The sequence below is a fragment of the Lineus longissimus genome, chromosome 1 (genome assembly GCF_910592395.1).
Source record: "Lineus longissimus chromosome 1, tnLinLong1.2, whole genome shotgun sequence".
Taxonomy (NCBI): Eukaryota; Metazoa; Nemertea; class Pilidiophora; order Heteronemertea; family Lineidae; genus Lineus; species Lineus longissimus.
In genome coordinates this window covers 19,074,572-19,086,678 of record NC_088308.1, presented here as the reverse complement: position 1 = coordinate 19,086,678, position 12,107 = coordinate 19,074,572, and the positions used below count along the sequence as shown (strand labels likewise).

General features: G+C 38.9%; 3 protein-coding genes across 4 annotated transcripts; 1 reads left to right on the top strand and 2 right to left on the bottom strand.

Annotated features, from left to right (window-relative positions):
- Positions 1 to 241: 241 nt before the first annotated feature.
- On the bottom strand, positions 242 to 6,200 carry LOC135490048 (WD repeat domain phosphoinositide-interacting protein 3-like). Of its 2 annotated transcripts, none has more exons than XM_064775716.1 (9): positions 6,124 to 6,200; positions 5,513 to 5,587; positions 5,156 to 5,257; positions 4,976 to 5,063; positions 4,638 to 4,732; positions 4,104 to 4,294; positions 3,821 to 3,906; positions 3,316 to 3,539; positions 242 to 2,986 (listed from the first exon to the last, which is right to left on the bottom strand). In XM_064775716.1, exons 2-9 carry the CDS (start codon positions 5,568 to 5,570, stop codon positions 2,880 to 2,882), a joined length of 951 nt encoding a protein of 316 aa, XP_064631786.1. In that variant the 5' UTR covers positions 5,571 to 5,587; positions 6,124 to 6,200; the 3' UTR covers positions 242 to 2,879. The 2 variants fall into 2 exon arrangements, with proteins under 2 accessions (XP_064631786.1, XP_064631785.1); XM_064775715.1 differs by lacking the exon at positions 6,124 to 6,200 and adding an exon at positions 5,949 to 6,101.
- Positions 6,201 to 6,355: 155 nt separating this feature from the next.
- Positions 6,356 to 9,662, top strand: LOC135493993 (enoyl-CoA hydratase, mitochondrial-like). The gene is made up of 7 exons (XM_064781754.1): positions 6,356 to 6,482; positions 6,949 to 7,143; positions 7,434 to 7,561; positions 7,941 to 8,040; positions 8,229 to 8,453; positions 8,762 to 8,829; positions 9,090 to 9,662. The coding sequence occupies exons 1-7, from the start codon at positions 6,362 to 6,364 to the stop codon at positions 9,153 to 9,155; spliced, it is 903 nt and encodes a 300-aa protein (XP_064637824.1). The 5' UTR covers positions 6,356 to 6,361; the 3' UTR covers positions 9,156 to 9,662.
- A 905-nt stretch (positions 9,663 to 10,567) lies between these two features.
- Positions 10,568 to 12,084, bottom strand: LOC135493924 (NAD-dependent protein deacylase-like). The gene has a single exon (XM_064781630.1). The coding sequence runs from the start codon at positions 11,914 to 11,916 to the stop codon at positions 10,777 to 10,779; it is 1,140 nt and encodes a 379-aa protein (XP_064637700.1). The 5' UTR covers positions 11,917 to 12,084; the 3' UTR covers positions 10,568 to 10,776.
- Positions 12,085 to 12,107: the final 23 nt, after the last annotated feature.

Genomic DNA, 12,107 nt, shown 5'->3' with positions numbered 1-12,107 from the left:
TGGGGGCTTTGAATATGCAGAAGTTGGAACAAAAGTTCCCAATTTTGTATCACCGGTAAGGTATGCGCACACCAGACTGTGCAATGATACTCGCTTATGCAGATGCATAATATGAAACAAAATCTGGAATTTTTGATCCAACTAATTCTGCCGATCAACCTATTTTCAATCCTTGAAGATGAAGTTCAAACAAAGAAAGAACTTCATATGCTTTAAAAAACCTCCACCATATTACCAAAAAATATGAACAATGTGTAAATATATAAAAGAATCACGAGGACAGACCTTCAGAATTTCAGTTACTCGCTGGCAAAACTAGTGATTCAGTGTTTTTGGTACACCTAGTAGTGACAAAAGGTCTATCAAACAATCTGTACACCTTTACTGCTTAATGATCATGAAGCAGTGTATACACAAGCCCTACTCCTGCAAAAGTAGAATCTAGATCAATTTTTTTTCGATTTCAGTATCCAAGGACATTTCACAAGTACATGTACATGTACTTATGAAGTATATAGTGTACTCAGTTACATGTACAAGTACCGTACCATGCTGTAAGCTGATTATATGTGTTGATAAAAATGGAGTACACGTGTATTAAATTTACCACCCTTTGCCAAAATTTTACAGTGGCTAAAAGGGCATTTATTCCCCAACAACGTCAAGTTGGTAAATTTCAAAAAGCTAGGGTTAAGCTGTCATCTTACTTAAATTGTTAAGAGAAAATACATTTCATTTGATACTTTTTGCCCAAAAATGCTGCCAAAGTGATTTTTTGTGTTTGAGCCAACCCAAACAGGCAACATTTTGGGCACAAGGCATCAAAACAAATGTATTTTCTCAGAGCAATCTAATTAAAATTACAATTCAACTCTTGCTTTTTGAAATTTAGCAAGATATACATGAATAAATGCCATTTTGGCCACAGCACAACCTTGTGCAGAGGGGAGCAGGACTGAGCATCTTCTGACAATAATCAACTCTATGTACAAATATGCATTGAAAAACAAACCTAACAAAAAATAGCTTGATTTAGTTTGGTTAGTGCTATTCATTTACAGGGAATTAGAAAGTCAATTATAGACTTAATAAATTATATACAACCAAGTATGCATTGGTACAACATGGTAAATTAAAATTAGCAACATGCTAATTATCATTTTCTAAGCAACAAATGGTCAACTGATAACAATCATAAGAAGCAGCCTAGCACTTGCAGCTAAGCTTGGTTTTAACATCAGATTTGTGCTACAAGGCACAAAATAAGTTAGTCACACTGCAAAGAGGTCGCAAGCCTCTGGACCACTGACTGCACAGAACAGTTCAAAAGCAGGGTGAAGCCAGCTAGAAGCATGATACATGAATGAATATCTGGTATAAATTTCCAGTTATCTAACCATTAAGAACTAACAAACGCATGCAGGATCAGATACGAATTCTTGACATGGACAATAGTTTACAATGAATCTAATGCTAATGGTCTTTCAAGGCCCTTGAATGCTCTATAAGTAAATGTTATGCCTGTTTTGTTTTGGAACCATATGATTCAAGCAAGGTTAATGACATGGCCTGTATTTGTTCCACAGAGCTCTTCTTATCTATTTCATCCCCAATTTCTCTAAACCATGAATATTTTGCATAATTTACAAACCTTGGTTTGAAGTGCAAAAAAAACCCAGGAATATCATCAGGAACCGGCATTGATTTGATCAAATAACCGAATCGTGGACATCAGGTTACACTTTTAAGGTTTACAATGTAGGTTATTGAAGATTCAGCACCTTGAAAGTTTCACTGTATAGTACACACAACACCAGTGTTATCATCTTCATTGAAGTGGAAACTGTCCACCAACACCTGTCATCCCTAACCCTCCATCAGAAGTTTCATTTTAAGACTCCAAGGAAAAGCAGGATAATCTCATGAGTTTTATAGGTTTGATGATGGCATAATACTATTTGTCACCTCTCTGACTCGCCACCTATCATATCACAAGTTGGTATGACACCAATATCGACATTAAAGCACCAAGTATTAGAATTATTTTTGCACTTTTATTTGAATATGAAGCTAGAACAAGCCTAAGATGCAATAAACAGTAGCAAGAAAATTTACAACCTTAATACAGAACGGTAGCAATTTTGAGTAAAATATAGTCACATTATGATATGACACATTGCACTGGCTTCATTCAGAAAGGGTCGAAAACAAAAGAATCTATGCCAACAGCATATCCCTCTTCGGTCGTTCTTCAATCAGTACATTATGATCAAGAATGTTAGGCATTCAACACTACCAGAGAGAAGCAATCCAACAGAAAAATAATTAAAATTATGACTAGTTCAATCAACCAAATTCACAAATTACACTGGCACAGTATATTTTCAGTGTTCAACTCATCACGACGTTTTAAAAACTAATAGTACATTAAACATACTCCTTGACACTACACCATGGAGTGGAACCATGGGGGACAGTGGAAGAGAGTTGGCCAAACAATCATGAAGGTTGTGGGTTCAACTCCTGGCCAGGTCACTACTTGGTTCCTCCAGTGGTTGAGGTCTTATGTGCTTTATAGCTGCAAAGACTAGGATAATAATAATAATCCCAAAGCATCTGGGAGCAGGTTCTCTACATGAAACCTGCACTACAAAAGTGTCAATATTCTTATTCTACCATTTAACATCCTAAAATATCCCTCCCCCCAAGAAGACACTCATTCACTCATGAAATGAAGCCAGGCAATGTTTACAACACCAAATAGGGCTATAAAAGATTCTATACCGAGGGAGCTAGAATGTTGAGAATCTATTTGGCCTGTCACTAGAAGTCACATGAGTCCTCATCATTAGAATTTCTTGGCTAGAAGTCCTGCTTAATCATGTTTTGTCATCGGTCATCTCCAGGAACTGGGCGTAGACATCACGGGTGCACTCACCTTTTGCGGTGAATGTGAATTTGAAGTAACTGCCGTCAGCACATATCACTGAAAAGAGAACAGGATCCCGAAGATAAAAGGGATAAAGCTTCAACTTCCTGGTTCTTCTTCATTGTGTAAGAGTGTTTTCCTGTGGTGGGGTAACTACAATTGACACAAGTGAGTTTTTGGCAGGTTACACTTGACCCCCAGAGTGGGATTTTTAGTCTAAAGGTACTCAAGTACAGAGAATCTTGTTCAATAAAATGACTTTAAAGAGTTGTGAATAGCACTGCCTTCCAAATCCATCTGTTGCATTTCAGGATACAAATCTTAGTTGTTTCTCTTGTACTTTACCCAATGCTTTTAACTTTATCAGCCATGAAAAAGTGACCTACCTACAACAGAGTTGGCGTCGGAACCAAATGCACACATACACTGTGACCCACCGGGTACTTGGAACTTGGAAAAACTCCATTTTGAGCTGAAGTACTTTGGGAGGAAGCTAGCAGAGGCGAGGCTTGACTGTTTGTTCTTTTTTGGGTCTTCTATAGAGAAGATGTGCACTGTGCCATGATCACTGGAGACACACAGCATCGAGGAGTCTTGGTTAAAGCTGATACTGAAATAACACAATTGAGACATCATTAGAATGGTTGCAATAACATTCTTACTCACAGGATGGGCAAGGATTAGGTTGTATTGACCTATAGCGTCTGCATCATTTTGTCCCATTCTGGTCAAGGTAGCACAGCAATGTGCTAGTGCGGGAGTGCTATCCTAACTCTAGCCCACATACTGCAGGACTGCCCAGACTTCTCAGGTCAACAACTTAAGACGTTGCGGCCAGAGGGTGTAACTCGGAAGACCAAGCTGTGGGGATCCTGGATGAATTATACTTACCAATATATCACTGCTGCATTGGCTCCTCGTCTAAGCTCATGTAATTGGTCCCCACTGGATGTGGCAAAGACACGAATCAATGTGCCCTGAAATAAAGTTAGCTCTTGATTATTCATTTCCCTCTTTGCGCAAGTACTCATTGAATATCAACTATTTTTACTGAGGCAGGACAGCTCTGGGTGGAAACATGACCAGCCCCAGGCAGAAACGTAACTTGTTCAAACCATTCTAGTATCTAAATTCATATTTGAGAGAGGCAAAAGTTACAATGAAACCAACCTACCTTTTCTGAAGCTGTTGCTAGTCGCGTCCCTTGTAAGTTTAAAGATATGGCACTAAGTGGCGCTTCGTGTGCAGTTATGTCCTGAGGCGCCTTTTCCGTGTTGGCAAGGTCAATTATCTGTACATGACCCATTTTACGGCCAGGAAATGCTAGCAGTGAATTGTTACTATTCGGACACATAACACACAGGCCTGAAATGACAAGGACATGGAATTCACCTTTACGGGAAATAAGAATATTCTATCATAGCAGTAAGTATAACACATATGTCAATCTTGAGAGCAACACATATTAATTAAACCTCTTGGGTTGATCTTCCAGTGTACATGAAATGGCAACCTCAGTAGAATTTGTAGCAGAAGACGAAGTTCACCTTTCGAAACATTCATAAAATACAGTTAGTCACAATCACCTGTGTTCCACATGTTAATCACTGGTTGCAATATGCATTTTGACAAAAGTATGCTCATCATTAGGTCCTAAATAGTTATTGGGTTCTAAAGTTAAGACAAGAGTAATGCAAAAGTCACATACCTTTTGTGTTATTGCATGTTTCAAACACATGTAACTGTTGAGGATTTTGTGTAAATGTGTAGACTTTGATCATTGTGTCCAGAACTACAACTATCCTGAAAAATGAAACAATATTCTGAAGAAATATATCTGAAAGATTCTGGGCTGGTATTCAAGTTAGTGTTTAGTGATTTGTTTTAGTGACCCAGCACAAAAATGGTGCATCCATTTACCGCATCAAGAAAGGAGGGCTGAGAATGACTTATAGTTCCATAGAGAACTTCCATAGACTGAACAGTGCGGTTCAGATAACTACCCTGAAGAAAAACCATGAGATGTAAAAAAAGACAGGAATTTACCGATCCCTTCTGAGTCTGACTGCTCTGACTTCACTGGCAAACTCTAATTCAATGACATGTTTCTTTTTAAGATCATCCCATACCATGACTGAAATTGAAATGATAAAAATCTTACAATTATAAACCTCATTGAAAGGTCAGATCCAACCATCATCCACTTACACTTGATTAATGACTTACCTTTATTTGGTGGATATTTTGGCGTTTTTCCACCTCCAACAAGCGCTAAGTAATTACACCTGAATAACATTTCCACAAGGCCAACACCACCTTCACTGAAATCTGTAAACAAAATGAAAGGGTGTCAAGTTGGTTGATATTTCAGCACTCAACCCAAAGGTCAGAATTTGTTTTCAACTACCGTAATTACATCTTATAAAGCAATTAATACATGGTGACCAGGATCAAGTACAACAGAGGACAACAGTGCCATCACTAGCCAGAATTGTCCATCAATGAATGCAGACGATTTGGTTACTGACACAGGTTAGAGCTGGAATAGAAGAACCAATTTATTCATAACCAAGACCATCTCACCCTGTCTTTCTTTCTCTTTCAATGGGTCGGAGTTGTAAACCCTGAATCCATTCTCCATACCACAAGCGAAACATCCTGAAATAGAAATGAATGCAATCAGTCACTTGCTCAGAAGTTGTGCTTATTGTGCACGATGACAACACTCAACACGGTTAAAAAGGATTGATCGATGCTCAATCATGCTGGCACTGTCAATCATTAAAACTTAGTTCCACCAACCATGCATGGTCCATATCGGATATCCACCAAGCAGTGCATATTAAATGTTGATGTGTGGCAGCAGTGCACAGTGCAGTGTGCAATGCACAGTGACTATGAGAGTAAATGCACAGCGACTGTCACTGAAATACAAGTGAAAGTGGACCGTGAAAGTGATCAAAACATATAGCCCTTTTTCTTTGTTGTTGCATCAATATGGACTTCATTATGAACTGACCCTGATCTTGGTTCCATCCTGCATAAAGCAGGCCATTCCCATGAGGGTTAGAAGACCCTAAATTCATTATTTTTGTGGTTTTATATGGGGTGCAGAAATTTTTTGGGCAGAGACATGTTTCTGTTTTCTTAGGGGCACTTCCTACTTCCTGTCACTTGTTAAATACCGGATACACCTTCGAAATCTCTTTAATGCCTTACAGGACACTAAAATAACATAAAAATCCTAAAGAATGACTTAGTTAGCCAAAATTCATGTTCTATCAAATAAAATAAAAAAATTGTGAAGACGATTTTCAACCCCGCTCACAGCACATACATATGCAGTACATTGCGGTACATTGTTCTGTACGGGCATTTTCTCCGTCTAGCTCGACCCAAGGTTGAAAACAACGACCTTCGACCTTTTTCAACATGGCTTCCATCATGAACTCGTTTCGAAATTCTCTCTTCAAAATTGCATCTGTCTCCAAACAAGCGAATATTTATTCATCTGGCAATGTTGCAGGAGTTGCAGCAAGGTTTATGTCGACGGGTAAGATAGTTGTCATTTATGTGCTTTGTCCCAGACTTTAGTTTTGGATTGATGAATCGGAAGAAATACCTAAAATTTCAACCAGCGCCCCTACCGGCTAAAGTGCAAGGGCAACCCACTTGCCCAGATTACCTGATTACATAATACATATACATTTTTTACTCTATAGGTGACTGTAGCAATCTGATAGTGATAAGTCACCGCCAGGTAGTGTTTGCATGTCGACATAGTATAGTTTAGTTATGGGCGATAATCATCAGGCTGTCCCATCATAACAACTGGTCTATTACTAGATTTTGCCCTAGCTATGAAGTCCATGCACTGTACATGTAGGGAACTCTCCACTTATGTATGTCATGTGTACTGACTGCTGGCCAAGATGACACTCGGACTATAGATCCTTAGAGGAAGGCATAAAAATGTACTTTATTCTAATTTTCCTACTCTTTCAATTTCTGCATAAAAGGGGAGTTCAAGAACATCATAACAGAAAAGCGTGGCGAGAAGAAAAATGTTGGTCTCATTCAACTGAATCGGCCAAAGGCTTTGAATGCTTTAAACGATGATCTGATGGGAGAGGTTGGACAGGCTCTAGATGCTTTTGAAGCTGACCCAGAGATTGGTTGCATTGTCCTGACAGGATCTGAGAGGGCTTTTGCTGGTGAGTTAGAAAAACCATTGAAATATATTACATGTATTATTTTAGTTTCACAAAATGTTCTAATTGAAGAAATGTATATGACGATAGATGCTCAGGGCATTCCAACTTTTGTAGGGAATTTAACTGTATTAGGCTTAGGGTATATGGTTCTAATTGAAAAAATGGCCATATACTGTACATTGTATTATCACAAAGGTCTTAATTACTATATACTAAAGCAGTCACACAACTCCCCCTTGTAAATTGAATCGCCAAATTCATTTGAATCAATTCCTTTCTCAATTTTCAAGCTGGTGCTGATATCAAGCAGATGCAGCCGAAGGTATTCAGCGATGTTTACGGTGGTAAATTCTTAACAAGTTGGAACCAGTTAGCTTCAACAACAAAGCCAGTTATTGCTGCCGTAAATGGCTTTGCGGTATGTCTCCACAAAGACATTTTAAGATTGTGCATGTTGCATACATACATGTATGTGAGGTGGTATCCACCATTCTGATTGTCATACAATGCAGTTACTATAGGGTGCGGTTAGTCCTGTTTCTGGTGAAAATTGGACGAATACCTGGACTCCACTTGTCGCTACATTGCCCAGTTGCTACCTGCAGGGCAGCTGCTTTTGAAATATACCCGATGCTGTTGTGTGTACCTCTCATACTGACTGAGGCTGTTGAGGAGATAACCAGCTACAAGACAATGTTTTTAGGGAAAGCCCCCACCTGCCTCTTGCCTGGTAAGCCTCTAAATATACTATTACTGAATATCATTCAGTCATAAACATGTTTTGTTCTCCATTCTAGCTTGGTGGAGGATGTGAAGTTGCAATGATGTGTGATATCATCTATGCTGGAGATTCTGCCAAGTTTGGACAGCCGGAAATTTTACTTGGAACAATTCCAGGTAAGGCTTTGACACTAAACACCAGTCCAGTGGAAAGTAGAGCCTGTGGTTTTGAGCTGTTTGTGACCGTAGTTATCGAGTTTACCACCCTTAAAAGAGGATTTGCTTTGTCTGATTTGTGCACTCAAGCTGTAGTACCTCTGCATCGTATAAGTACTGTGATATCTCCTTGTACCTTTTTCTTTTAGGTGCTGGTGGCACCCAGAGGCTTCCAAGAGCTGTAGGAAAATCATTAGCAATGGAGATGGCATTGACTGGTGACCCCATTGATGCACAGACAGCACTACAGGCTGGTTTGGTCAGCAAAGTCTTCCCGAAGGAGCAACTAGTCGATGAAGCCATCAAAACCGCAGAAAAAATTGCTAAAAATTCTAAACTTATTGTTGGAATGGCCAAAGAATCTGTTAATACATGTAAGTCACTTATTTTTTACCAATCACATTCAATTCTTTGAGAGAAAAATCATCATCAACTATCACATCATCTATAGATGTGGACAGTTGATAGCGAAGTTTGTGGAGTGGCGTTTATTTTTTAGAGCACTGGAAAGATCAATGCCTCAGCTCTTTGTGGGACTTTGAATTTTCGAAAGCCGACCAAAGTTAAGCATTTTAGAGCAAATTTTTGCAAGTACTCGTACATGTTAGGACATTGTTGGATAATGACATTTGTCATATTTTTGTAAGATGATTTCTTTAGAATTGTATCAATCATGTTTCAGCATATGAGGTGCCATTACAAGAAGGTATACATTTTGAAAAGCGTACTTTCCATGCCACATTTGCAACAGTAAGTACTTGTAGGATTGATTCATTGTTCAAGCACAATTGCGGGAGGGGTCCTTATCCTCATATCATTGTACAATAATGCCAACTTGTCACATCTTTTGCACAACCCATATGACTTCCTACTGTATGTATACTATTAAAACAAACAGAAATAAAATGGTGAAGTCCAGTAACAAATAACGAGAATAAATATGTTGTTGATGACGATGATGATAATCCATCATAGTATGTGAATTCTGATGACTTTCTTCTCTTTTTCAGCATGATCGAAAGGAGGGTATGACTGCATTCATTGAAAAGAGACCAGCCAATTTCAATGACAGTTAGGACTGTTTTTATTAGCACAATTTGGGATTTGCTTTATGCTAACATTATATGAGTGGCTGCTGTAAGTTATGGCGCTATGTGGGGAACTTGGAATTTGGTTCTGATGACAGCATTTTCTGGCTTTCTATTACAAAATGTGGATTGTAAGTTCCACTTGCACATATTATGATGAAGTATATCACTAAAGGAAAAAGTATACCAGTAGGATAAATCGTAAAAGATACATAACTTTGTTAATTTCTATTAAAGTATACTTGATTTTGGGAAAAGAAAATGACAGCATGTTTTATGTGTTAAAAGACAATCATGGATGATTTGATTTGAAAACCATGCTGTTGATCAAGTACCGTTATGATAGTATGTTAGTTGATAATTGAAAAAAATCATGATCTTAAATATAAAGTAAAGTGGCAGCTTACAGGATCCTTTCTGATTAACGAAACTGTTCTATGTTAATTGTTTTCAGTGTAGTTTACAATAATTAATGTGTCACAATAAATGTATAGATATCAACCAAAGCGTTACTTTATTTTCCTCGAATGTTTTAGGAATATTGGGATATCCAATCTGCCACAGAAACACAGATGAACTACAAGAGGGCAAGTTGCATGACCTGATAAACGAAAGATGATCAACCAGGCAATATGAACGTTGATCTTGGCAAATACTTGGTCACAACCAGCTAAGAATAAGTCCAGACTCTCATTGTCTTGGCTGTGACTTGGACTCGGATTTGTCTTGATTGTGAATTCTAAAAGGCCTTGGTCAGTGTTCATAACGACAACATTGTACCTGGTTTTAAATGCAGCAGTCCTTTGTGTCCCATTAACCAAGGACTGCTAAGGTCTGATTTGATTTGCAAAAGTACTTGGAGACTTTTTATAATAGAAATGGATACCTTGCTGTTGGTCCTTGGTTGTCTCATCAAGACATGGGTAGAGTAGCATCTCTGGTCTGTTTTACCGTGATGACCCACTCCGCTATTCAAGTGTGGTCTTGGGCAGCCAGAGAGGGGTCAGGGATGTGTCACATACACACTTCTGGGTGGAAAATAGCTTAAATTGACAGAGAAAATCCCTAAAGATTTCTAGATGGACAACGAAACAAGCCTGACCCTCTGGAAATCCTGGCTGTGCCATGGTGGTAGGTTGTCCTACATTTCTGGACTGTGGTAATCTCTGTAGATAAATCCAATGGTTGTTGTTTTACTCCTCTTCAAATACCAAATACCAAACATTCTTCTCTTATGTATCCAATTTAGCAGGAAAAAATGGTGCATTTGTTGATATTGCACCAAGGTGGCAACTGTCTCAGGAAAACACAACCTGTAAAAGGAGAACTAAATAAGACAACATTCCATGTTCAGATATCTTATTTATTCATCAAATCAATACAAATCATTACAGCAGAATACTATACTATACTATAAACCTCAACCTCATTTTTGTACATGGATGCAATGTTTTCAATTATTACAGTCAGAGTGCTATCTAAAGTAAAAATGGGGTAGGAGTACTTAGCCGACTTAGAAGTTCAACTTGGAAGTTCAACTTGGAAGTTCGACTTAGAAGTTCAAAAGTTCAATTTTCACACACTGCAACATTAAACAACTGTGGGTGTCTCAATACCATCCTTTTTCTTTCAACAATCCATTCATAGCTTTCAAAGCAGCACGAGCCCCAAGTTCAATACTGATGTTGTGCTCTTCCTCAGGTACATCTGGTTCCCTAGGATTGATACGAATTAGGACACCCTTCTTGACAATACTGTGCTCAAGTTGATTCTCACTGGCAGCCCTTACTGTAGGAACAGAAAGACCTGCACCACACTCAACTACAGCAAGCTTAGCATACCTTAGCGTCTTCTTAAATTTACAGAACTCCTCATATTGATCATCAGAGCGGTAACTGACCCAACTCCAATCTCCAAACATCATGATGTTGGGTCTTGCAAGACAGATATCTTCACCATCCGGACCTAGAGGCAAGGGCTTCTTAGCCCTCAAGGTCTTTTCATCAACCTGTGGGCTAAAACCAGCAGGCACAGGCCATATGTTTGGAAACTTATCTGCATCTGTGCACTGCAAATAGTTTATGGACCCATGACACTCAGTTATTTTGTCCTCTGGGAAACCAGCCTTTTGGAAATGTCCATCAACATTGCTTGTAAAAACAAAGTGTCCCTTTGCCATTTTCTCTGCCCAAGATTTTAGTATCTGAAATCCCTCATGTGGTTCTGTGTTGGAGTAAAGATTATATCGATGACCGAAGAATCCCCAAGCAAATTCTGGATCATCTTCAAACCACTGTGGATTGCTCATCGCAGGTAATGTCAGTCCTCGTTCCTTCAAAGGTGGGTATGCCTTCCAGAACCCTTGCGGCCCCCTGAAGTCGGGAAGGCCTGAATCGACACCCATTCCTGCTCCAGCAGTGATGAGTAAAGCATCTGAATCCATAATGGTCTCGACTGCCCGGCGGATATTCTCCTGGTTGTACCTGGATATCCCTTTCAGATGAGGCGAAATGTCCTTTTTTGACGAGCATGTAGTTTCATCGCTATGAGGCGTTTCCGCCATTTTGCAATTTGTTGTTGATAATGACCGTGTCACAGAAGTACCTACATGGCCAATATAATGATGCACAGCCTGCTGGCAGAGGACTCCTTTTTTTAGGCAGGGATGCCAGTCACAATCACTTCTCCAGACCCAGAAATATGTCAAGTTCAAAGTCTTTGAAAATTTTGAGACATTTCGCGACAACATCCCTTATTGAGTGTTTCAATAATTTAAGGGGATTATTCTTGGCAGGAACTTTGTTGTGTATTCTATATCTTCAATGTCTCTTGATTGTTGTCAATTGTTATTGATTTCCATTAACGTCATTAATGTCATTATTATCACAAAAATGTGAACATGGTGAAGCTGGAGTGGAAATTCTGTCTGCTAGCTAATTT